The sequence below is a fragment of the Ornithorhynchus anatinus genome, chromosome 9, assembly GCF_004115215.2.
Source record: "Ornithorhynchus anatinus isolate Pmale09 chromosome 9, mOrnAna1.pri.v4, whole genome shotgun sequence".
Taxonomy (NCBI): Eukaryota; Metazoa; Chordata; class Mammalia; order Monotremata; family Ornithorhynchidae; genus Ornithorhynchus; species Ornithorhynchus anatinus.
Genome location: NC_041736.1, coordinates 20,860,432 through 20,884,461, shown reverse-complemented (window position 1 = coordinate 20,884,461; position 24,030 = coordinate 20,860,432). Strand labels below are relative to the sequence as shown.

General features: G+C 43.5%; 1 protein-coding gene and 1 long non-coding RNA gene across 6 annotated transcripts in view; one reads left to right on the top strand and one right to left on the bottom strand.

Moving 5' to 3' along the window:
* The first annotated feature begins 9,709 nt into the window (after nucleotides 1-9,709).
* On the top strand, nucleotides 9,710-15,113 carry LOC120638593. Its single transcript, XR_005660321.1, has 2 exons — nucleotides 9,710-11,482; nucleotides 12,550-15,113. It is a non-coding gene; the product is annotated as an uncharacterized LOC120638593 (long non-coding RNA).
* OSBPL6 (oxysterol binding protein like 6) overlaps nucleotides 14,933-24,030 on the bottom strand; it is a 140,187-nt gene continuing 131,089 nt past the window's right edge. For all 5 annotated transcript variants that reach the window (XM_029071640.2, XM_029071641.2, XM_029071642.2 and 2 more), the window contains 4 exons: nucleotides 22,401-22,545; nucleotides 20,316-20,442; nucleotides 19,082-19,204; nucleotides 14,933-15,084 (listed from right to left, as the gene is read on the bottom strand). In XM_029071640.2, the coding sequence (XP_028927473.1) occupies nucleotides 14,976-15,084; nucleotides 19,082-19,204; nucleotides 20,316-20,442; nucleotides 22,401-22,545 (504 nt within the window). In that variant the 3' untranslated portion in view covers nucleotides 14,933-14,975. The remainder of the gene's footprint in view (nucleotides 15,085-19,081; nucleotides 19,205-20,315; nucleotides 20,443-22,400; nucleotides 22,546-24,030) is intronic.

Sequence of the window (24,030 nt, the reverse complement as noted above, 5' to 3'; positions counted from 1 at the left end):
CCTCTCCTTTCCTTTTTTTTTCCTTCCATGGTATTTGTTAAGCACTTACTATGTGCCAGGCACTGTACGAAGCTCTGGAGTAGATACAAGCTTTTCAACTGTACATCCTGGTCAGCCAAGTCTATTAAAGTGGAAAAAAAAATACCAGGAAGGCCCATATGCTATAGATTGATTTGAATGACCTGTTTGATTTGGGGTTTTAAAAAAATAACCCTATTGGTCACCAACCAGGAATAAGATTTGACCGGTGGCATTTATAAATCAAAATAATATCTGATGGACAGGGCAAGTCATAGAAGTACCTGCATCTCTGTGTCCATTGGAACCACAGTGCCAATATGGCATAAGATTAGTGTGATCAGCACTAAGCCACACTGTGGAATGAGAGCAGAACAGGAAACCTGTACACGACTTAGCTGCTTCTCTACTTTGGTGCCCCTTTGGACTGGTGTCCTTTGAGAATATTAAATGTTTATTCCCAGTGAGCCATTTTCAGTTCCAAATTTGAGGATTTTTGAGATAGACTCGGCGAGAGGGCCCTGTGGCTGGTGATCTGTCACCTTGGTCTCATGGGTCTGTTCCCGCTCCAACGGCTTGCGCCCCCGGCCTCCCTTTCACAGTGGAGGCTGAGTCTCGCCTCTCTGTAGCCTTCCCTAGGTCCTAGTGATACCCCTTAGTCTTTGCCTCTTAGGGAATATTGTTTCCCTAGCAATGCTAGTTACAGCGCTCCTTGTCAATGATGGTGACAAGGATTTTACAGGTGGGGGGCAATGGTGTGTATTTCTAGTATTAACAACTGTTTAAAACAATGATACAGATACAAGGATGCAAACTGAAGAATGTTGCTCTTGGAAACAGTGCATTGAGATCTTAATGGAATTGAGTTGCTAAGTGTATCGACAAAATGCGGCCCTCCTTTTCCTTCAGTGGCTCAATTGATTACACTTTGATTGCTAAGATGACTGGTCAGCTGTGTGACTTTGGGCAAGTCACTTAACTTCTCTGGGCCTCAGTTACCTCATCAGTAAAATGGGAATTAAGACTGTGAGCCCCACATGGGACAACCTGATCACCTTGTAGGCCCCAGCGCTTAGAACAGTGCTTTGCATATAGTAAGCGCTTAACAAATACCATCATTATTATTATTATTCTTATTAGAACCTTCTTCTTCAGGCATAGGTTGAAGTCAATTGTATTCTGTAATATTGGATACATACACACATTTGTGTATGTTTAGCTATCCTTTATTTTATCTATATATATCATATATAGATAAAGTGAACAGGACAGTTCAAGAGCATTTAGGCAACATTTTATAGTCATCCTCTTTTAAACGGGGCCTTTTGCATTTGCTTTGGGGAGAGAGAATTACTGTTTGGGAGACACTTTTGGAGTTGGCTGTTAGCAAAGCCAGGCCTCAGAGGGCAAAGAGATTCACTGTGACCTTCACTTGAAGTGGCTAATAATCTTGCTGTAAAGCCTCATGTGCTCCTGCTGAGTCTCAGCTTGGTGAACTTTTTCTGATCAAAGTTAACCCAATGGGCCATTTGCTGCTAACTGGGCTCTTCAATCTTTGTCTTCCTGGATCTTTATGTCAAGGTTTAAGAAACAAAGTGTGCAAGATTTGCTTTGACCTTTAAAAAAAGGTTGAAAAAGTAGTGTTTTTCACAGACTGTCATGGAGAAGTATAGCCATATGCCTCATCCTACCTTGGCGGGGTGGTGGACATGAGGAAAATGGACTACAGCAGGATACTCAAATAATTATACTGTGGTGAGCTGCACTGGGTAAATGATAAACAAGGTGGGGGCAGAGAAGTGTGTTTAAAGTTACAAGGAAGCAAAATGTGGAAAATGTGGCCTAGAGGTGGGTAGCTGGAGCCAACAAGCACAAGCCTGATTCAGCCTGGGGTAACCAGAAATCCAGTGACAGTGTTGGAGTAGAGGTTTTGGGAAGATCATGACACCATGGAAACAGTGCCAGGTATCACAGTAAACAAATTCAACAGGGAGGCAAGAAGCAACCTTTGCATGCACAAAATGGGGAAGGAATTGTCAGTAACATAATGATCTGAGCCATATCAACACCCTGATCCAATCTCAGTGTCTGTAACTTTTCTTCTTAATCAAAGGAGAGGTAGGTAGGCAGGAGCTTCCTGAACTCTGGTTGTCCCCTCCCTCCCTGGTACTGGGGTACAGGTGGGGTTTTCCTTTACTGATGGCCTGGCCCAGCCCTTAACCACATTGCTTTGGGCTCCTGCTGGCAGCCCTGGAGGACTTGGTCATTTGTATACAATGTATAACAGGAATGTTTGTGGAATTAACCCTGATTCCTCCCCCCTACCTGTCAGTTGCTCAGTTTCAAAGTGCTTAGTGGGTATGAGATACTAAAGGGAGAGAAAATACGTAGAAAATAGTAGAGCTTTTGAAAATGGAAGAGTAGTGATCTTTCAGATATAAAATGGGAGGGGGTTCCAGGGAGAAGAGAGGGTATGAGCAAGGGGGCGACAGCAAGAGATGCGATCGAGACGCAGTAAGTAGGTTGGGGTTGGGAGAGCAAAATCAGTAGACTGAGTTGTCCTGGGAGTGGAGTGAGAATAAGAAGGAGGGTGCGTGCCTTAAAATCAGTGTTGAGAAGTGTCCGATGCAGAGATGAATGGGCAAAAATTGCAGGTTTTAGAGTATATGAAACAATTTTTTAGAAATATTTGTGGGCAGGAGAGTGAAGTAATGGACTGGAGCATAGAGGCAGGGAGATAAGTGAGGAGGGTAATGCAGTAATAGAGACAGAATGTGACAAGTGTTTGGACAAGTGTAGCCACTTGGGAGGAGGAGAAGGGGCAGAGTCTAGAGATTCTGTGAAGGCAGAACTGACAAGTTGTGGTGACTTTAGTATGTGGGTTGAAGGACAGTTGAATCAAGAATAATGCCAAGATTGCAGGCTTGTGAGACAGAGAAGATGGTGTCAACAGTGATGGGAAAGTGCAGGGAGGAGAGGGTTTGAATGGTAAGATGAGAAGTCCAGTTTTGGATACCTGAAACTTTCCAGGACTTTTTTTTTTCCAAATACCCAATAGAAAGAAAGCAATTTGGCATGCTAAGCTAAATGTTATCAAAGAAAAACATTTGAAAGTGATTTATTGCCACATATGGACTCTTGAAATAAATTCATTAGAGTTAGTACTATATAGGATCTAAAGAGCAGCTCAGTGCAGAAAATCAAAGAAATCCAAGGCCTAGCTGTCCAATATATGCATGTCTAGTTCTGAGAGGTCTGGGAGGGGATTAGAATTCTTGGGAGGGATAAGCCACCTCTTGTAGGTTTTGGAAAACAGAGCTGAGGTCATTCATCTGGACTATTGCAGGGGACTGGACCGTGGGGAAATGATCCTGGAAATGAAAGGCCAGAGGAAAGCTGGTGTTGGAGATAGTGACAGTGGTAACATTTTGAAAGGGCATTAAGAGCTCGGCTAACCTAGCAAACAATATCAGCAGTAGACAGTCCGTATTCAGTAGCCGAGGCTCACCGGTAGTAGCCTCCCATTTATAAAGACCAGAAAGAGGCCCTGGGACTTTCTTGGATGATGGGTTTCTGAGGTCAACTCATCCACTGGACAGTCATTTAGACAGGTTCATATTGATTGTGACATCAGTGCATATTGCTTGTTTTCTCCACAAAGACAAAAAGAAGAAAGTGCAGTTCAGAAAGGGAGCAAAGATGCTTGAAATAAAACAGTGAAAATGAGAAAAGATAGTAAAACCAGCCCAAAAACATTGAAAACCATTTGTTAGAGATATTTAGGCTTTCGGTGCATTTAGTTTGTTGTCTCTGATCATTTACTGCATTTTGGCCCCAAACCCCAGGTTATTTGTGGCTCGGAAAGTCATCTTTTCCTGCTTTTTACCTTCCCTCTTAAAGCACTGATGGCATCAAAATGGCTTCTGCAGCTTCCCTTATAGAGAATTGTGACTTCAGGAAGAACAGCAGCAGGTACAGATGAACATCTTAGAAGTAAGGAGCCTTTTCCTTTGGTAATTCTCTAGGAATGAAAAATGGGATGGGAGATAATGAAGGGCACTTGTTGAGCATTTATTACTGTGTGCAGAGCACTTTACTAAGCACTTGGAAGAGTGAAATAGTGTTGGCAAGCATGATCTCTGCCTTCAAGGAGTCTAATGGGGTAGAAGATAGAAGCAGCAGAGGAGGAGATAGTAAGTGCTGTGGAGGTGGGGTGAGTATTCAGTTTGTTAGGTGGTAGGGACCCAAATGCCTAGGGGAGACTAGAAAGCAGGAGTTGAGCGTTAGTTAAGGAAGGCTTCCTGGGGGATGTAAGATTTTAGTAGGGATTTTAAGAGTGGCACTCTGCGGGATATGAAGCAATGAGGAATTCCAGGTAGGAGAGGGGGGGATCATGGCAAAGAGGGAAAATTTCTCGAAAGTTTGGCAAGAACCACAGGTCGTTACACTTCGAAGTGGAACTCATAGCACCGTATTGGTGTTTTGCAGAGGGGAAAAGAAAGATTGACAAGAGGACAGGGGACAGGGACACACCTGGACCCAGGCAGACCCAGAAATAAGTGGTCATCTCCTTGGGTTTGGGAAGGGACCCTCACTCTTCTGGCATCACTGTCAAACACTTGCAGTGAAGCTGCTCTGCCACTCTCATTTGGAAAAATATCCTAGTGAGAAGAGCTGTGGCAGGCCGCCTCACCCAGTGCAAGTGGTGGAGGCAGAGGAGACTGTGATGGGGCTGGAGTTTGGCGGTTTGGGGAAACTCTTAAGTTTTCCCCAAGGGCTGAACTGGTCCCAGTGGGGCAGGTAGGGAAGGGGAACAAACTAGGATGAGGAGGGTGGGGATTGAAGGTGGAGTGCTTTTAAGGGATCAATGTCAGGTTTGCCCAATAGGTCCTGGGGTTTGCACTTAATGTATATTTATGATTTTTGGTTTCTTGTTTCCTTTATTTGACTGTAAATTTGGTGAGCGCAGGGATGGTGTATTTTACTTGTATCATTCATTCCCAGAGCTCAGTATATAGTAGGCATTCAATAATGCTGCTGTTGATGAAGAAGGAGAACCATGGACAAGATGTCTGCCCATTAAGCGTCAGGAGGTTTTCATACTGCAGTTATAGTATACAGTTAAAAAGTTTCAGGTCCATGTCTGAGGAAACTGGCATGGCCTAGTTTGTACTTCGTTAGTCCAGTGACCCCACTAGCTGACTAAGGATCAGCTGATGCTTTTATTACAATTTTCAGACCTTTCTTTCCAGATAAGGGAAGGGTTCATGCTTCTGGAGGGGCTATGCACAATTCTCCCTGGGCAAGGTGAGTGGAGGCCCTGCTCATTTAGTTCCCTCCCTTCTTGCCCTCTCCCTTCTTCCCTCCCTAATTTCCATCTTCTACTGTTTCCTCTCCTATAGCTGCTTCTCCACTGCTTTTGAACATGTTCACATATCCCCTATTCTAAAAAAAAAGTTTGACCTCCCCCTGAAGTTATCAACTCATCTCCCTCTTACCACTCCTCTCCAAACTCTGAGTTGTCCACACCAGCTGCCTCCACTCCCTCTCCTCAACCCTTTCTAATCTGGCTTCCAGCCCCTTCACTCCACCCTAACTGCCCTCAGAGTTCACCAGTGGTCTCCTTGATAAATCCTACAGCTTGTATTTCATCCTAACCCTCTTCGACCTCTCAGCTGCATTCAATGCTGTGGACCACTCCTTTCTGGAAACACTATCCAAACTTGGCTTCTCTGTCACTGTCCTGTTTCTGATTCTCCTATCTGTCCAGCTGCTCTTTCACAGGATCATCTGCCCCTCCTTCCCCCCACCACCCCGTAATTGTGGGAATCCTTCAAAGCTCAGTTTTAAGACCCATTCTATTCTGTTTACACCCCCACCCATAGAGAGCTCATTTGCTCCCATTACTTCCACTACCCTCTCTATTCAGTTGATCCCAAATCTACATCTCCAGCCCTGATCTTTCTCCTTCTCTGCAATCTTGAATTTCTTACTACCTTTGGTTCATATCTACTTGGAAGTCCCACTGACAGCTCAAACTTAACACGTCCATCTTCCCACCCAAACCCTGTCCTCCCCACAACTTTCTCTTCACTGTAGACAAAACCACCATCCTTCCCTTCTCACAATCCCATAATTTTGGCATAATCCATCTCACTTATTCAACCCACATATTCAGTCTGTCATCAAATCCTAACATTTACAACATTGCTAAAATCTACCCTTTCCTCTCCATCCAAACTGCTACCACATTAATCTTAAGCACTTATCCTATCCCACCTTGATTACTGCATCAGTCTCGGTGCTGACCTCCCTGCCTCCTGCCTCCCTCCACTTCAGTCTTAAAACATTCAGTCCACGTTTCTCAACTTCTCAAAAACTTCCAATGGTTGCCCACCCACATCTGCGTCAAACTCCTTACCATCAGCTTTAAAACACTGAATCACCTTGTCCCTCCCACTTCACCTCACTGCTCTCGTCTTACAACCCGACCTGCACACTTCGCTCTAATGCCAACCTACTCACTGTACCTCGATCTCACCGCCAACCTCTTACCCACATCCTCCCTTTGGCTGGGAACTCCCTCCTACGTAGGGCAGATGATCAGTCTCCCCACCTTCAAAGCATTATCAAAAACACATCTCCAAGAGGCTTTCCCCGACTAAACCTGTATTTTCTCCTCTCCCACTCCTTTCTGTGTCACCCTTGCTCTCGGATTTGTATCCTTTATGTATCCCACCCCAAACCCCGCAGCATTTACGTTCGTATCTGTAGTTTATTTTAATGTCTATTTCCTTCTCCAGACTGTAAGCTCCTTGTGGCAGGGAGTATGTCTGCTCTCCCAAGTGCTTAGTAAAGTGCTCTGTGCACGGTAAGCAAGTAGTTGGCCTAGTGGAAAGAGCTCAGCCCTGGAAGTCAGAAGGACCTGGGTTCTAATCCCGGATCTGCCACTTGTCTGCTCTGTGGCGTTGGGCAAGCATCTTAACTTCTCTGTGTTGTCTGTTACCTCATCTTTTAAAATGGGGATTAAGACTGAGCCCCATGTGGGACAGGGACTGATTGTTTTCTGTCTACCTCAGTGCTTAGAACAGTGCTTGACATATAGTAAATACCATCATTCCGAGTCCTTCTGCAATCAAGAACAACTACCCACTCGAATGTAGCCTAGGGGCCCTTGAAGGGGCCAGGGGATGCTAAAAAGAATGAGTCTTTGGCTCAAGGCAGCACAGTCTGCCTGCAATTCAAAGCCTCCACACCTGGATTAAGACAGGGACTGTGAGTTCTAGTGTCTGGGTTTCTGTGCCAGGCAGATCTGGAAGAGCTGGTACTACTAAGGCATGGTAGGTGACAAGCATGAGCACTGGTGTGATCAGCTGGAATTTTCCAGTCTGGTCCTGCCTCAACTCTCTCACCAGGTGCAGAGAGTGCCCCCCAACACCCCCCAGCTGCTTGTCGTCAAACGGAAGCATATCAGATGCAGCGTGGAATTGGAAGGGAAAAGTGTCTCTTGGGGCAGAGGACTTTTCCATTCTTGGGTGGAAGCATGGAGCCAGAGAGGTCACCCCTGTTCTCTAATCCACCCCAAGGGCTTCCTGCAGCCTAAGCTCTTTTATTACATTGTGATTCATCTCTAGTCTTCCCTCAGTGCCAGGAGAATGAAACTGGAAGCCAGGAGCAACACGGAGCTGCATGAAATACAAAAAGGTTTACAAATGACCTCAGAAAGAGAAGGAATCAAACCTGCTTCTCATTCTGTTTCATGCTGTCTTCTTGGTATATCACAATTCATTCACCTCATGAATGCGATCCTTGCAGCATGTGGTACACATTACAAAAACAAACCTCTTAGCATCATCATTTGTTTAAAATTTATTTTTTTTCCTGTGCTCTTACAAATGGAACATTCTTGTATACAACATTCATTAAAGAGGCACAATTCAGATTTTTTGAGGTGGCACAACTTAGACATTTCCCAGTGAATAGTTAGCCTTCCATTAGGAAATATAGCTACAGGCTTTTTTTTTTGTCTGTGTAAAAAGCTACTGGAAATCCCAAATCTAATTTAATATAAGCTTTGCCGTTCCTTATTAAAATGACCAGAAATGAAACAAAGCTGCAAAAGACAACTGCCTTCACAACACGTTTAACCTTCTGCATAAGCAGAATGACTTCACAGTGGATCTGTTACAGGTAAACTACTCTTTAACTGCATAATAACTTCCAGGGAAGTAGCTGTTGTGGGTAAAGAATTATCTGATGCTCCTCTTTTTGGACAGTATCCTCAGGAGTATAACAAATTATAAATGAATTGTGCCCCCCTCCCAGAATTTTCCTCGGGGGTCCCCTACTGAAAGGGGAGGTGGAGAGTAGGATCTAGAGATAGTGAAATCCACCAGCCCCCCAAAATTACTTCCATTTTTCATTTTCTGTCTAATTTGGGGCTTGTTAGTGTCTCTTCCCAACACTCCCTGTCCCTCATGTGACCCGACAGTTCCCAGGTTGGGTACTTGGGGGGAGGCAGAGTGGCCTGGCCTAGCTGAGAGACCCTGGCACTGGGAATCAGGAGAACCAGGTTCTAGTGCCAGCCCTACCATTTGCCTGCTGCATGAGCTTGAGCAAGCCACCTAACTTCTCTGTGCCTCAGTTTCCTTACCTGTAAAATGGACTTAGAATGTAAGTTCTCCCTTATTCTGAGCCCCAGGTGGGTCAAGGACCTTATCAGACCTAATCATCTGGCACCTACCTCAGCACTTAGCCTATTAAGTGCTTAATCAATATCATGATTATTTCCCTGGCTTTCCTCCCCTGTAAGTTATGCCACAGCGATCCATCACAGAACAGGCCCAGCCTTCCAAGCTGAGAAGTTGACAAGGAATGACATATAAAGCCGAGCAAGCCAACGTCCGCTGGGGTAAGCACTAGGAAACAGCTTTTAGCACTTCATGGGAACTTTACAGTCGAGGCCCAACTCTAAGCGATTGGTCCAACTCAATGGTCCCCTCTCTGAAAGACCCCCCAGCAGTGTGTCTGAGGGGGCAGGAAACAGCAGAGATGGTGGGTTGCCTGGCCCAAAGGAGTAGAAGGCATGAATGTCTGTGTGCCTAACAAGCAGGAAGTTGAGTAAGCAAAGAAAGAATTCAACAGCAGCTACTTCCCTGGCAATCACTACTGTCATCAAAACTCTGCCACTCAACAGCAGGAATTTGGGATTCAAGCGGCTTCACCAATGACTGTTTCATTACAGAGAAGAGAAAGAAGCAGCGTGGCCTAGGGGATAGAGCATCGGCCTGGAAGGCAGAAGGACCTGGGTTCTGATCCCAGCTCCACCACTTGTCTGCTGACTTTGGGTAAGTCACTTCAATTCTCTAGGCCTCAATTACCTCGTCTGTAAAATGGGGATTAAGACTGTGAGCCCTATGTGGCACAGGGACTATATCCAACCTGATTAACTTGTATCTACAGCACTCAGTACAGTGCCTGGCACATAGTAAGCGCTTAACAAATGCCATTTTAAAAAAACAAGGAAAAAAACAGGGCTCTTCCAGCACTACAAGCTAGTCAGCATGAACACAACTGTTTTGGACTTTGGTCGAACAGAATACCATTCATTCCTCTAAATGGCCATTTTGCTAGGAGGAAGATGATTTTTAGTTTCTCTTAGCACTTAGACTTATATATATATATATATATATATATACACACACACATGTATATAAGCTTATATACATATATAAGCTTACACACACACACCCATATTCTTCATATTCAGAGAAGACACCACTGAGGGAGAAAGTCACACATGACTCTGTGTGTGGCCGTAAAGACCAGAGTGGGACCCACAATCCCGGTCATATTGTATGCACAAAAAGGTTGTCCCTTTTGTGTTGTCATACTTTTTGTGTGTAGCACCTGGTGCTGTAGATATAACTATAAATACACAGTATCCCACTTAAAAAAAGTGACTGAACAAAACATTTAAAGTAAATAGCTTTTAAAAGTATTCTAGGGGTCTATTTCACTTGCTAAATATCTAAGCAGAAAACAACATTCCAAGAATAGGGGGAAAAATGTATTGCTCAAGGGAAAGACTTTGATTTGTAGCATTTTGAACAACAGTAAGACTGCCACTGGTATATAGATCTGTTCAAAGACAACAATGGAGAAAAAGCCATGGTACAAACCTGATTCCCCACCCGTTGTTGCCTTGAAACCGCTGTCAGAACAAAGGAGAAGGTGATGTAGAAAGGAGAGGCTCACAGATCCCTTCATTCTACTTGAAGGAAAAAAACCTTACTCTGCAGAGTCAATTAAAAAAATAAGCAGGAGAAAATAGAAAATAAGTTCTATTTGGGGACATTGGGAAAATGTAATATGCAACTCTGCACTGCATACTTTTAATCCTTAAAAATTGAAGTGTTCAGCAAGAGGCTCACTGCAATAGCTGCAGTGTTTAGTTAAACTTACAGTCATGCACAAATATTGCATATTTTACATAAGCTTAACTTATAGTCCAGTAAAAATAATAGAATATGGAGTCTAGTTCTTCTCTGCCCACTCATGGGAGTCTAACTTCAGAGGGTTTAGGAGAGGGAATGCATTATAAACAGCAATTTTTGAGGGACAGAAAAGCCCGATAAAGCAGGGGCTGCTTTGAGACTGAAGTCAAATGGGACCTACTCTCAGACAACGCTCACAAGCGTAACACTGGAATTTTAATGATTGTTGTTTAAATTGTTTGTATGCAGAGGTAAGCCAAGCCAAAATCTTGTAGAAGACTACAGTTTTCCACAATAGGTGAATAGTGAAGGTGGCTGAAATAGACGCTGTTGCTCTGAAAATCAAAGTAATTCACAAACAAGACAGAGCTTGGGATGAAACCACTCTCCCACCACACAAAATGAGAAATGCAATAAGAAGAATTTACAAAAAGGACCTAGATAAATCACTGTAGGTCTTGAGGGTCAAAGGTTAAGTCATACATTTCTCAAATGCCCAACAGGCAAGTCAGTCTTCTCAGGTCCTTCAAGTGGCAATTCTGCAAATATTAAAACAAGGATTCCTAATTAACTTACTTAGATGTTCAGAACACAATGATCTAAATCATTAACATAATGGGTATGATCCATGCTTGGTAAACTAGCATTTTCTTTTGGGCTATCCTTAGTACATACCTCTCAATCAAGTCTACCTCAAATTACCAGATATCACATATGGGTAATAGAAAGAGCATGGATATTTGAAATCTATAGCTAATTCCCAAAACAACCAAAAAGATTAGGGTGCTGCAGTCTGGGAAGACAAAGGTGGAAAGGGGGCAGGATTGAAGCTTAAAATTCAGGAAAGGTGTGGGCAGGGCAGAATAGGAAACTGTTATTTACCAAATCCTATGCCACCAGGACAAGAGCACGCCCATGGAAGATCAACGATGGGAGCTTCAAAACAAAAAGAAACAGTTCTTTTCACAGTAAGTGATAAATATGAAAGGTATTTATTTCCACAGGAAGCTGTGCAGGTCAAAAACAGCAGTAGGTTCAAGAGGGGTTTGAATAAATTCATGAGCAAGGAATAAACGATGGGCTCCTGGAGGGAAAGTTAGGGGCATTGAATAGACTACCAAAACCAGTATAATAATCCAACAGGGGCACCCTGGCATTGTTCATCGAGCATCTTGTCGCCCTCTTGGGAGCCACAATTTGGGATTGATGGGTCTTGGGTCTGATTCAGCTATTTACTGCTGATGTTCTCCTCCACCAATACTTTGGCTAAAGATGCTAACAAGCAGCAGATAGACCGGTTTAAGTGTCCTTTCCTTTCATTCCCATCCCTGGAGAGAGGTGCTAGTGGACATGTAAATAACCCAAGGGTCAGAAGGGGAGAACAGGGCCCAAGAAGCCACAAAAGGTCCAGTTGAACTATAAAGCAGATAATAGAGAGGTGAACAAATCTGGGATCAAGTTGACTTTTACACAGGGAAGCTTGAACCGAATGGGGACCTAGACCTTATTTTTTCCTCTTCTATGCTACCTTTGAAATGGTGAACATTCACAAGGGAGCAGATAACCTGAGGTCATCTTTTTTTCCCCATTATCATTTAAAAATGAAAGAAACAGATATTCAGTTCTGGGGTGTTTTATCTGGACTTTTAAGTCAGCAAAGGTGAACTCTTTTAATAAAACACAACATTGTTTAAAAAAAAAAAGTGGAAAGGTCTGTGGGACTAACTGAGGTGGTGATACTCAGGGAACAAAATTATTCCTCTTCTTTATTGCTGCCATCCAATAATACAGCACACTTGATTAACGAAAGCAACCCAAATTACTTTCAATACAATGAGTCAAAAGAGGTCGTGAACAATACACACAAAAAGAAAATGAAGCTAGAAACCAAATTTAAGTCTCACTCTATGCTACTTTCTTTTCAACCATGAAAACTAGAAAAACAGACTGCTTGAAAACTTGAAGAAATAAATCAGCTCTTTCCAAAGAGCTGCCCAACATTAATCCTAATTTTTACTGTTTGAACTAATTTCAGAAGTTCAACTACCAGATACAGAGCCAAAGAGCAATAAACCTCACAACTGTGCAAAGAAAACATCAACAGGAAATGAAATGAGGTATAAATACAGACACTGAAGTCTGAGTTTCCTTTGGGTTATGTGCATTAAATATACCTTCTAATTTCTATAAAGCTTATGAAAATTTCAAGGACAGTCTAACCAAGTGCTCAAGTCTTAACAGGTGATTTGCCCATGGGGTTGGGAAATCATATTCTGTTCTGAATATGGCATGTTCCTAACTCACATTTGCGGAGGTATGCGAGGGGATAAGTAAGCTAGAAAGAATAATATATCAAAAGGTGAGTTTCACGCCAGATCTGGCAATCACTCACCTGCTCATCTTGGTACCCCGCTTTCCGCTCAGCAGCGGCTCCCTAACTACCACCTGGAAGAATCCAGCTCGGTCGTCACTCTTCGGACAGTGGCGTCTCCGACTTCATCTTTATTCCCATCCTGCACTCTATCTTCCAATTTCAAGCCTTGAGCTGACTGTTCCAGCACCACTCTGAATGTCAAATCCATCTAGCCGCTGCCTCAGTTCTTTGCTACCTGACCCCTTAATTCACTGTCCAGAGGGCAAGAGAATTCGATTTAACGGTGCGTGGCTAAGGGAGATAGGGAGAGATACTGAAATAATAGCCGGAGGGTGGATGGAAGAGAGACCGTTATTCCTCAAGTCAGAAAGGCGCCAGGGTCTGCTTATTGGAAATGAAACGTCATTGTTTTTCCTTACCTAAACCAGTGCAAAACTTGCCCCCTTAGAATGTGTCAGAAAAGTTATCGCCTCCTGTAGATAAATCTTTTTCTGTTATCTCCTAATGCTCTCATTAGCAAAGTTTCTCATTCTATTGCTATTCGTGCCATCTCAATAACGTATAAAACACTAATACCTCGCTGCTTTGATCTGCATTGCTTTTGCTGGAGAAATCATTAATACTGAAACTACCAAGTCGCAAAAATATATGCATTCAATATTCTCACTGTCAGAGTTTAAGATAGAATTCCATGCCTGAAGACAGAAGTCAAAATTGAAATAAAACGTACACAAATATATGCATGGTTGAGCCCGGTTAAGTGAAGAGATTTCTCTAGCAGTAGCGATGGAAATGGATTTATCCATCGCAATAGGGGACGAAAGAGCTCGAAGTAGACAAATAGGTTCCCCATTTTCTTTAGAATTTATTTTACATTTTATATCTTTCCAATGAAAAACTTCCTCTTCTCTATGTAAATGTTCTCTAGTGGGTCTTGTGGCAACAGGAGATCATTACAAAGTACAGATCACTTTTGGAGTGGAGTTCGGTTCTGCACCGAGCACATTTGAACATATATAAAAAAAACCCCAAGTCATATAAGTTTTCCTGATCCTGACCACTGTGGAATTTGAACAGGAATCCTCAAAAAGCAGAGGGGAATTGGAGATTAACTCTAGACTGCTCTTCCCACCAAAATGACAGATTTAATTTTTTCGTTATCATAGGCTTTTTAAATGACTGAAAAGATCAAAATATTCAGATTAAATAAAGAACTACGAACAAGAGACCGAAAGTTGAGGTCAGAAAAATCAGGGGCAAGGTATTATGACAGATTTTTTTCAGATCACAAACTGTTGGATAGCAGAATGGATGGGTTCTAAGCACAAGCCTGATTTTCCTTTTCCCTATCAGATGACTTAAGCCTTCCAATGACTAAACAACGTTTCCTTCTACTCTGTACTCACTCTTGTCCATTAGCCACACCATCACTCAGAAACCCAACGCAGGCCCTCTCTGCTTCTAAAAGATGTGGCCTGGAGGCAAACCTAAAAGAATATTTGACAACAATTGATTTTTTTTTTTTTTAACATCTTTGCATTTCTTAAGGCATGGACAATGTCATATGAATGGATTAGGATTCCAAAGAGCACGAGACATCTTTTGGGCAAGGCCAGTGCAAACACATCAATCACATCAAGGGACAGACAAACCGCAAGCCAAACTGACCAACTGTTCAACACGCAGGAGGTTTTATCCAAGCCTCATCTCTCCTGGGCAAGTGATTGCACTGAGACGTTTCCGCACAGATACACTTTAACGCTCCCCGTCGGCTTTAAAGCGCGAGTTTCCAATTCGCTTTTCTCTACCGATTCTTCTGACTTTGGATTATTTGGATTGGTTCCTTTGACTCTGCATTCCCAGCTCGAGGACCACTTTAAGGAATATGGCTGCAGCACAAACAGAAGGATCCAGGAGTGGGGAGGGACCTGGCCTAATGCACTTTTGAAAATCCATTATAAAGATGAATATAAAAGCAAATGGTAGGTTTTCTGGAGACCCACAAACCACATTTAGCTATAAGAAACATAATTGTGCATAGTTATTCGTTCGAAGAGTGATATGTTTACTAGGTCTACATTCGCAGTTTACCAAAGCACAGGGCTTTCTACTTTACTAAAGCCGGGCTCCTTCCGCAGCCCCCAGTACGTGTCATTGGAAACCCAAGCTTCTCTTTGATTGGCGTCGGTGACTTTTCTGTCAAAATATGAAAATAAACATTAGGGAAAAAGAAAATCGCATCCCCTTCCCCCGCCTGCAGTGTCTCTAAAAATCTGACTCTCTTCTGGAGTCTTCAGATCTGACACATGATCACTTTCCCCGCCTCCGTAGCCTTATTCAAAGCACATCTCCTCCTTCCCCTCCTAAGCCCTCCTTTCCTCTTCTCCCACTCCCTTCTGTGTTGCCCGTGTACTTGGACTGTAAGCTCGTAGTGGGCAGGGAATACGTCTACTCCCGAGCATTTAGTGCAGTGCTCTACCATTAAATACCATTGATTGACTGGACTCCGCTCCTTGTGAGCAGGGTATGTGAATACCAACTCTATTTACTCCCCCAAATGCTTAGTACAGTGTTCTATGCACAGTAAGCACCCAATAAATACCATTGATTGACTAAGTCAAGATGTCCTCCTAATCAAGTGATATTTTCAGAACATGAGCTTCTTGACCTTTATGTAACTTAGCTTTGTGGTATAAATACCAACTAGTAGGTTTCTGAGCCCACCTCCTCACTACCACTCTCCCAACTGCTCTGACTTCCTATTTGCAAAAATATCTACACATGGTGAGTCAGAAGTAAAATACTCAAAGTACGTATACTGAAAAGTCACATGGCCCAATGGACAGAGCACAGGCCCGGGGGTCAGAAGGACCAGGATTCTCATCCTCCTTTATCCATCCGCCTGTATCCATCGACTGTGATCCCCATGTGGGACAGGGGCTGTTTCCAACCTGATTAAGCTTGTATCTACCTCAGTGCTGTACATAGTGCCTGGCACATACTAAGCACTTAAATACCATACAAAAAAAACTGCAAAGAAGTCTGTGACTTTATAGAATTGAGTTTCTGCATTTAAAGAAACTTGGCTGGGTATTTTTGAAAAGTTGCCTATTTATTGAACACCGTGGAAATAGGGAAGTGCAAGCATTTTGATCTAGTGTGTCCGTCTCTGTCTCTTTCTCCCCAGTCTCCTCTCCCTGTGAACTAATGCTAAATTCCTGTATCCAGGACTTTTACGATGGGTTGAGGTGATCTGGACTAACCATGACTTTTCTCCTGGTTCCTCCAAATCCCTCCCCATTCCATCAACTCCCTCTCTGTGAGCCCCATGTGGGACAGAAACTGTGTCCAACCTAATGAATTTGTATCTACCCCAGGGTTTGATACATAGAAAGTGTTTAAGAAAAACCATAAAGAAATGCCCCAGAAATTGTATTTGCAATCTTTTTGGTGTGGAACCTGGATCTGGTCACTTTAGAGGGCTGGAAATCAAAGGAGCTGAAGATCCACTCCATCTTTAGCACTCTACGGTGTGCAGGGCATTGTGCACTGGGGGAAATGAAATTGAATGCTATAAAAGACATAATTCCACCTCTACTGGATATCCCGCTCTGAGGTTACCAATTTGTAAGGGTCTTTACAGTCTAAGATCAAATAACATTAAAATTTAATGTCCCGTATTCTCTCCTGGATACGGGTCCTAACGGCTCATTAAGTACTTGATAAGATTCTTGTTATCCTCTTTCTGCAATATGTAGCCCTTATTTTTGAAAGAAAGAGCCACCCTTGTGTGGAGGAGAGCAGAGTGAGGGCATCTACAGAGAGGCCCAGGATAAAGAAGTCACTTTCTTTTGCTGGCTTTTTTGTTCATCAACACAGTAATTACTAGTGCTGCCCAAGATCTCGCCCCTGCTGTCACTGGCACAGCCTGCCTGGGACAGGTCCAGTTTCTGAAAGGAATCTTCCTATGGAAAATCATTTTCTGGATTAGTCTTTCCTTAGAGCGGGTGTAACCTTAGGGCCAAGCTAATATTAGCAGAGGTGACCCGGCACTGACAAATGTTTTCTAAGTCACGAAGTGCTACGCCCACTTGTGTATGGGGGTGTGTATGTGGGTGGAAGGAGGGGTCATCCTAGAAATGCTAACTCGGAAAGTTTGTGCCAGTTCCCTGAGCCCAATAAGGCAGCTCCCAATGAGGTCCTCTACACAGCCCTCCAAATGAGAGATCGAGGTGGTAAAAAAAACACCCCTCCTTTCCAGTTCTTTCCAGTACATGTTCAACTAGATTCCATTTTTACTATCATCACCACTACTTTCAGCCCATCCACCCATGATGAATTGGGACAACTGGTAAGTAGGAAATCCCCCAATATCAAACGAGTTAAGAAGGTTCACTTATTTTCTTTGGTTTGCTGTTCTTTTTTTAAATGGTATTTGTTAACCGCTTACCCTGTGTCAGGCACTGTACTAAGTGCTGGAACACATACAAGCTATTCAGGTTGGATATAGGCCATGCCCCACATGGGGCTCATTATCTTAATCCTCAGAGATGAGGTAACTGAAGCACAGAAATGTTAAGTGACTTGCCCAAAGCCACACAGTAGACAAGCGGCAGGAGCTAGATTTAGAACTCATGTCCTCTGACTCCCAAGCCAGTCCTACTTTCACTAGGCCACCCTGCTTCCCACGTTTGACAGGGATGTCTGATACATGACCCGATCTGTCCTCCAAATTGAACAGCCCACTGAGAAAGCAAGAGTCAACTCAAGCATCATCTACTTTCGGAGAGCAATAAAACCTCGGTCATTGCAACCTCATTACTGCAACTCTAGGAAAGGACTAGTGAATTTTGAAAGTGCTGGCCCCTAGTACAGATTGACCCAAGATCTGTGCGGGCCCAAGGCCATTTGTAGGGGGTAATGAAAGCAACCAGAGAGGCAGGGATTCAAATGAGTTCCAATTTGGTAGAATGGAAACAAGCCAAAGTGACTATCTCTTGCTTCTAGGACACAATCTCTAGCCAGAAACCTTGAACTGCCTCATTTATCTGGTGTCCATAGCAGTCTTTCAAGGTTCAGTGGTACAGAGGCAAAAATTCTCACTCTTCTGACTGCACATAAGCTTCTGTGGACAGGAAGGACACTCTAAACCAACACTTTCAGAAAGAGGGATTCAAAAACTTTTACGGCTATAAGGCCCTTTTTGGCAGGACTGGCAGAAGGTGAAAAAGCTCCTCTATTTCCCCTCTCCCTAATCTATTTTAATGTCTGTTTCCCCCTGAAGACTGTAAACTTCTGGTCGGTAGGGATCGTGACCGCTGAATCTGTTGTATTGTACTTTCCCAAGCATTTAGTACAGCCTCTGCACACAGTAAGTGCTTAATAAATCCCACTGATTTAAATGACCTGTTAGAATGCTGGGAAAGTTGTTACTGTTGGATTAGGCATGACCCTGGTGAAGTAGGGAAGAACCTGAAAACTGTTCTTGTAGCTGCAACATACATCACAGCTCTTGTGATATTGGTGACTATTATTATTAATAATAATAGTTACGATTGTAACAGGATTTGTTACGGGCTTGCACAGGAGTTAATACACCATAAGCAAATCAAACCCATTCCCTGTCCTGCATGGGGCTCAGTTTACTTACTTACTCTTTTGGCTATTTTTAATTTGATGATTCTCTCTGTGACCATCTCCAGTTTCCCTTCTACCTCCCCTTTTAGCTTGGGAGACCCTGTGAATCAGAGGTATTTAACACTTGCACTTTCCCCAGCACCTACCGCAAAGTGGGCATGTAGCAATGTTTTTTTTTTCTTATGGTATTTGTTAACCGCTTATTCTTAGCCAGGCGCTGTACTAAGTGCTGGGATAGATACAAGATAATCAGGTTGGACCCAGTTCATGGCCCACATGGGGCTCACGGTCTTAATCCCCATTTTACAGATGAGGCCCAAAGAAGTAAAGTGACTTGCCCAAGGCCCCACAGCAGACAAGTGGTGGAGGTGGGATTAGAACCCAGGATCTTCCAACTCCCAGGTCCCCACACTCTCTCCACTAGGCTATGCTGCTCCTTATGCAGTGAATAGCAATGAGATAAAAGCAAGATGACAGGTTTTTTGAAATTCTGCATTGTCCTCCCACTTCCGCCTGCTGCGGCCTCGCCCCTGGTTACTGGAATGAATCGACTTACTTAAAAAATTTTGGTATGTGTTCAAGATGGTTTTCTTCCATGTATCGCCGCCGGGACCGCTGAAGCTCTTCTACTCGCTGCTTCTCCGAGGCGGCGGCTTCAAGGTCTCCTTCTTCCAAAAACCTACAGGGGGACATACACTTGTTATAAAATGATGTGGGCATAATTTTCTCATGCCAAACACAGACTGGCTGTGTTTTCTTCCAAAATGCAAAACGTATAGATGCCTGCGGGTTTTAAGACTGTGAACCTCACCAGGGACTGTGTCCAACTTGATTTGCTTGTATCCACCCTGGTGCTTAGTACAGTGCCTGGCACATAGTAAGCGCTTAACAAATACAATCATTATTATTTGCAATAGATTTGGTCTCTGAGATCTGGCCTGCATTGTGTGGTGCCTGGCCAATCGTTCAAGTCTTGCAGAAGATGATTACTACACCACTAAGCCAGATGCAGAAAAGCAGCATAGCCTAGTGGAGAGAGCACGGGCCTGGAAGTCAGCAGGACCTGGATTCTGCTGTGTGACCTTAGGAAAGGCACTTTGCTTCTCTGGGCCTCGGTTACTTCATCTGTAAAATGAGGGCTAAGATTGTAAGCTACATGTGGGAACTGGACTGTGTCCGATCTGATTAGCTTGATATCTACCCCAATGCTTAGGACAGTGCTTGGCATATACTAAGTGCTTAAATATCATTTAAAAAAAAAAAGCAGGGGACTCACAAGGGTCATCGTGCACCTCCCATAATGCTGCTCCTAGGGTCAGGATGCTGGAAAGACTATACGGAAGCCACTTTTTGTCTTCCTGGCCTGTGGTTAAGATGCCTAGAGTTTAGAGTCCAGTGTACCTGGGTTCTAATTCTGCCTCTACCACTTGACAGCTGTGTGACTCTGGCAAGTAATTTAATTTCTCTGTGCCTCTGTTTCCACATCTGTAAAATGGGGGTTAAATACCTGCTCCTCCTCCTCAGCCTGTGGTACCCATGTAGGGCAAGGACTGTGCCTATCCTGATTATCCTGTATCTACTCCAGTGCTTAGTACAGTGCCTGGCATATGGTAAGCACTTAACAAATGGCACAATTATTATCATTACCCCTTAAGCCCGCCAATAAAAAATCTATCTCCTAGGGCATGAGGGTGCTCTCCTCTAAATAGGGAGGCTTAAAGTGACAGCCAAAGAGCCTCTTGAGTCTTATGATTCTATGAAACTGTTTCAAACATCAGTCACACTCTTGCCTTTGATCTGGTCTGAATCGAGCATCTGTCGGTGGGAGAAGGTCCTTCAGGACAGGATCTAACTCATTGAGTTCAATAGCAAATCTCGTAAAGCCGTAATAGAGTTCGTAATTGGTTGGCATGGATCCTGCAAGACATGATGGAAAACAGAAAATGCTCAGTTTGCTCATGAAGTTTACATATCACTAAGTTTGCTTCACCTACAGCAGAACAGCATTTGTACAGTCCCAAATACGCACTCGAGAATCTGAGGTGGATTTTCATTCTCCTTATTACAGGGAGGAAAGTGTAAAATCTTAAAATTCATTACCCAAACCAGTAGACATATTTATAGAAGTTATGGATTAATTTGCAAACAAATGACAGTTTTTTTATTAGTTCTGTATGACGGAATATATTGGTTAAAATATTTCATTTTTTTCCCTTAAAGCTCAGAGTGTTTAAAGAGAGCCAAATTAGCCAGCTAAAAGATAGATAACATTCATCTAATTGCTTACTGCCAATTAACAAAATCTTCCAAATAAGTACACCCAATGAAATCGAGGGTTTACTGTTTGAAAACAGACAAGCAAATTAATTAAAAATTGCTTTAACTTTTGGGGGGAATTTTGATGGCAAATTAGCAAGTCCCTCAAGCTTAAAGTTCATGCATTTGGCTTCTGCTTTGCATACAAGAGGTGTCAATAAATATCAGGGACTGATTGCCTGATAGGGCAATGAGTGAATTATTTTATGAGTAAGCTCACTGCAGCAATCTGCTATATATCTCTGCAGAGAAGATCGCCTTTCGCTGCAAGATTCTGGTTCACAAGTTAGTATGTGAGTATAAGTTTGTCTTGCTTTTCTTGTCTTACATTCTCTAGACCATAAGCTCGTTCTGGGCAGGGACTGTATCTCTTCAATTGTTATACTGTACTCTCCCAAGCACTGAGTACAGTGCTCAATAAATATGACTGACTGGTCAGGGCAGGAGGGGCTCTCAGGGGAAATCTTCAGGAATTTTTTGGCATCAAAAAGAAACGTGATGCATTTTGTTGGGAGCCAAGAAACTCCCTGATCCAGCTACAAACAGCAGAAAAATCACACGTATTCTTCCAGGCTCTAATATATGGAGAAGCTGGTGTCCACTTTTCCTTTAAAAGCACTGCTTTCGTTTGGATCAGCTCCTTGAGGGTGTGCAACAAGCTAAAGGTTTTCTGATAATCTCTTTTGCCCAAGTCAACGGCATCTTCCGGTGCACTAAATAATGCTCGTACGTCAGTCAATCATATTTATTGACCATTTACTGTGTGCAGAGCACTGTACAAAGCACTTGGGAGAGTAGAAAATAACAATATAATGACACTTTCCCTGCCAACAAACGAGCTGACAGCCTAGAGAGGGAGACAGACATTGATATAAATGGATTCATTACAGATGAAATGCAGTGGGGCTGGGAGGGGGGACTGGATAAAGGGAGCCAGTCAGGGCAACGCGGTAGGGGGTTGAAGAAGTTATACGTACTGGCTGAGTCAGCCCCTCTGACCTCAGCAAGCAGTTTTTTCTCCCCCCCTCACTTTAGGGTACTTCTTTTGGCACTGCCTTCTTGGAACGAAGGAAGGCTCTCAAACAGAAGACAAATTCACCCTTGCCAATAACAAGGTGAAGTCCTTTTGGTTTAGGACAAAAATATCTAATGGGTTTTGCGTAAATTCTCCTGAATTACTAAATGCTTATAGTCATGTTACAGTGAGTCAATCTGACCAGAAGTAGTTCTCTTTTTGTGTTTTTTTCTTTTTAACAAGGGCGTTTCCTATCTGCTCCAGAGAGCCCACGCAACTCTGATTCGTCGCTACAGTGTATAATTTGGCTTGGGTTTGGGACATTTTGAAAGTGTCAACTGGGTGGAATAAAGATGCTGCCAACATTTGTACTTGCCTGAACAGCCAGAGAACATCCGATTCGCAAAAGCCGATTAAAGGAGAACGGCTCAAAGGGCTGGCCTTAGGAAGGGGGTTTAATTACCTTCCCTGGATTCGGTGACCCACCACCCCTCTCCTCCCACTACTGCCGCCACGCATGAAACCGTCTGTGAATACATCTCACCCGGTCGCCAGATACACTTGGCCGAAGGTGCCACGCCGCAGAATAACCCTTCGTGCCACTTCCCGAAGAGACGATGGACCACTTTTCCTTCCTGATCCATGACGACTCCTTGGACTTCATTAACGTTGGAATTCCAATAATTCACCTGGAAGATGCACACCCCCAGGGAGAGACCCCCATTTGCCATCATGTCAGATCAGTGCTGGGCTGAAATGATTCCAGATCTGTTCTGGGAAATGCTGGCACCACCCCCCAACCCTGCTTAAGACGGAAGGATTCAGGAGCTCTCCTTCGTAGTGCCAGGGGCTCAATACTTCCTCTAGGTTCAAGTAAGGAGCCTGCCAGAGCCATTGTGTAACATGGGGCTTTGTATTTACACGAACAGACTGAAAACTAAGCTCTTTGTGGGCAGGGATAGTGATTACCAACTCCATTGCTCTGTAATCTCCCTAGTGCATAGTACAGTGCTCTGAACTCACTCAGAAAGTGCTTCTGAGAAGCAGCATGGCCAAAGGGCAGAGAGTACAGGCCTGGGAGTCAGAGGATGTGGGTGCTAATCCTGGCTCCACTTGTTTACTGTGTGACCTTGGGCAAGTGAATTAACTTTTCTGTGCCTCAGTTACCTCATTTGTAAAATGGGGATTAAGACTGTGAGCCTTATGTGGGACATGAACTGTGACTAATCTGAATGATTTGCAGCAATTACTACAGTGCCTGACACACAGTAAGTGCTTAACAACAACAACAACAACAACAAAAACCAATGTAAAAAAACAGACCCAGATTGCCAAATGTGTAATACGTCAAAGAGTAAGAGCATAGGCACATTCTGCATCCCACATGGGGCTCAGTCTTAATCCCCATTTTATAGATAAGGTAACTGAGGCACAGAGAAGTGAAGCGACTTACCCACAGTCACACAACAGATACACAGCAGAGTCAGGATTGGAACCCAGGTCCTTCTGACTCCCAGACCCGTGCTCTATCCACTAGGCCATGCTGCTTCTCCTGCTTCCTTCCCATTAGATTGGGAGCTCCTCAAAGGCGGGGGCTATGTCTTCTATTTCTTTGTATCCAATCATCAGTACAGTACTCTGCACATAGTAGAAATTGAATAAAAACAGCTGCTGCTCACGACATGTCCAGACTGAATAAGAAGAGGCTTTGTGTGTGGCAGGTCTGTGGGTGGGGGTGTGTGCATTTATGTGTGTGAGCCTTATTTTAGACTTTACACCGTATCTCCCCGAGGGTAAGGATAATGATTTTCTGTTGATAATTCTAATCATAATAATGATACGGTTTGGGTATATTTGTAAAAAGAGATGGATGGCCCTGGTACTTAACTGCAGAGAAGCTGATAATTACTTGATGAACTCTTCCCTATAAACATTCCATTTCAATCGAGCAAGGGGATAAATGTAAACTAGAAGAAATGAATTATGTTTAAATACCAAAGCTATTTTTCAAGATTTTGGTCTAGTAAGACGGACCAATTTGCCGGTCCTCACTACTATAGTCGCCTCTCGCTAACCAGAGGGCAATGGTTAGGGAAATCCAAGTGGGTAAGGTGAAACAGGTGAATACCAACTATGCCCCGTGCCGGTGGCACTTAAAACACTAGAAAGTTGAT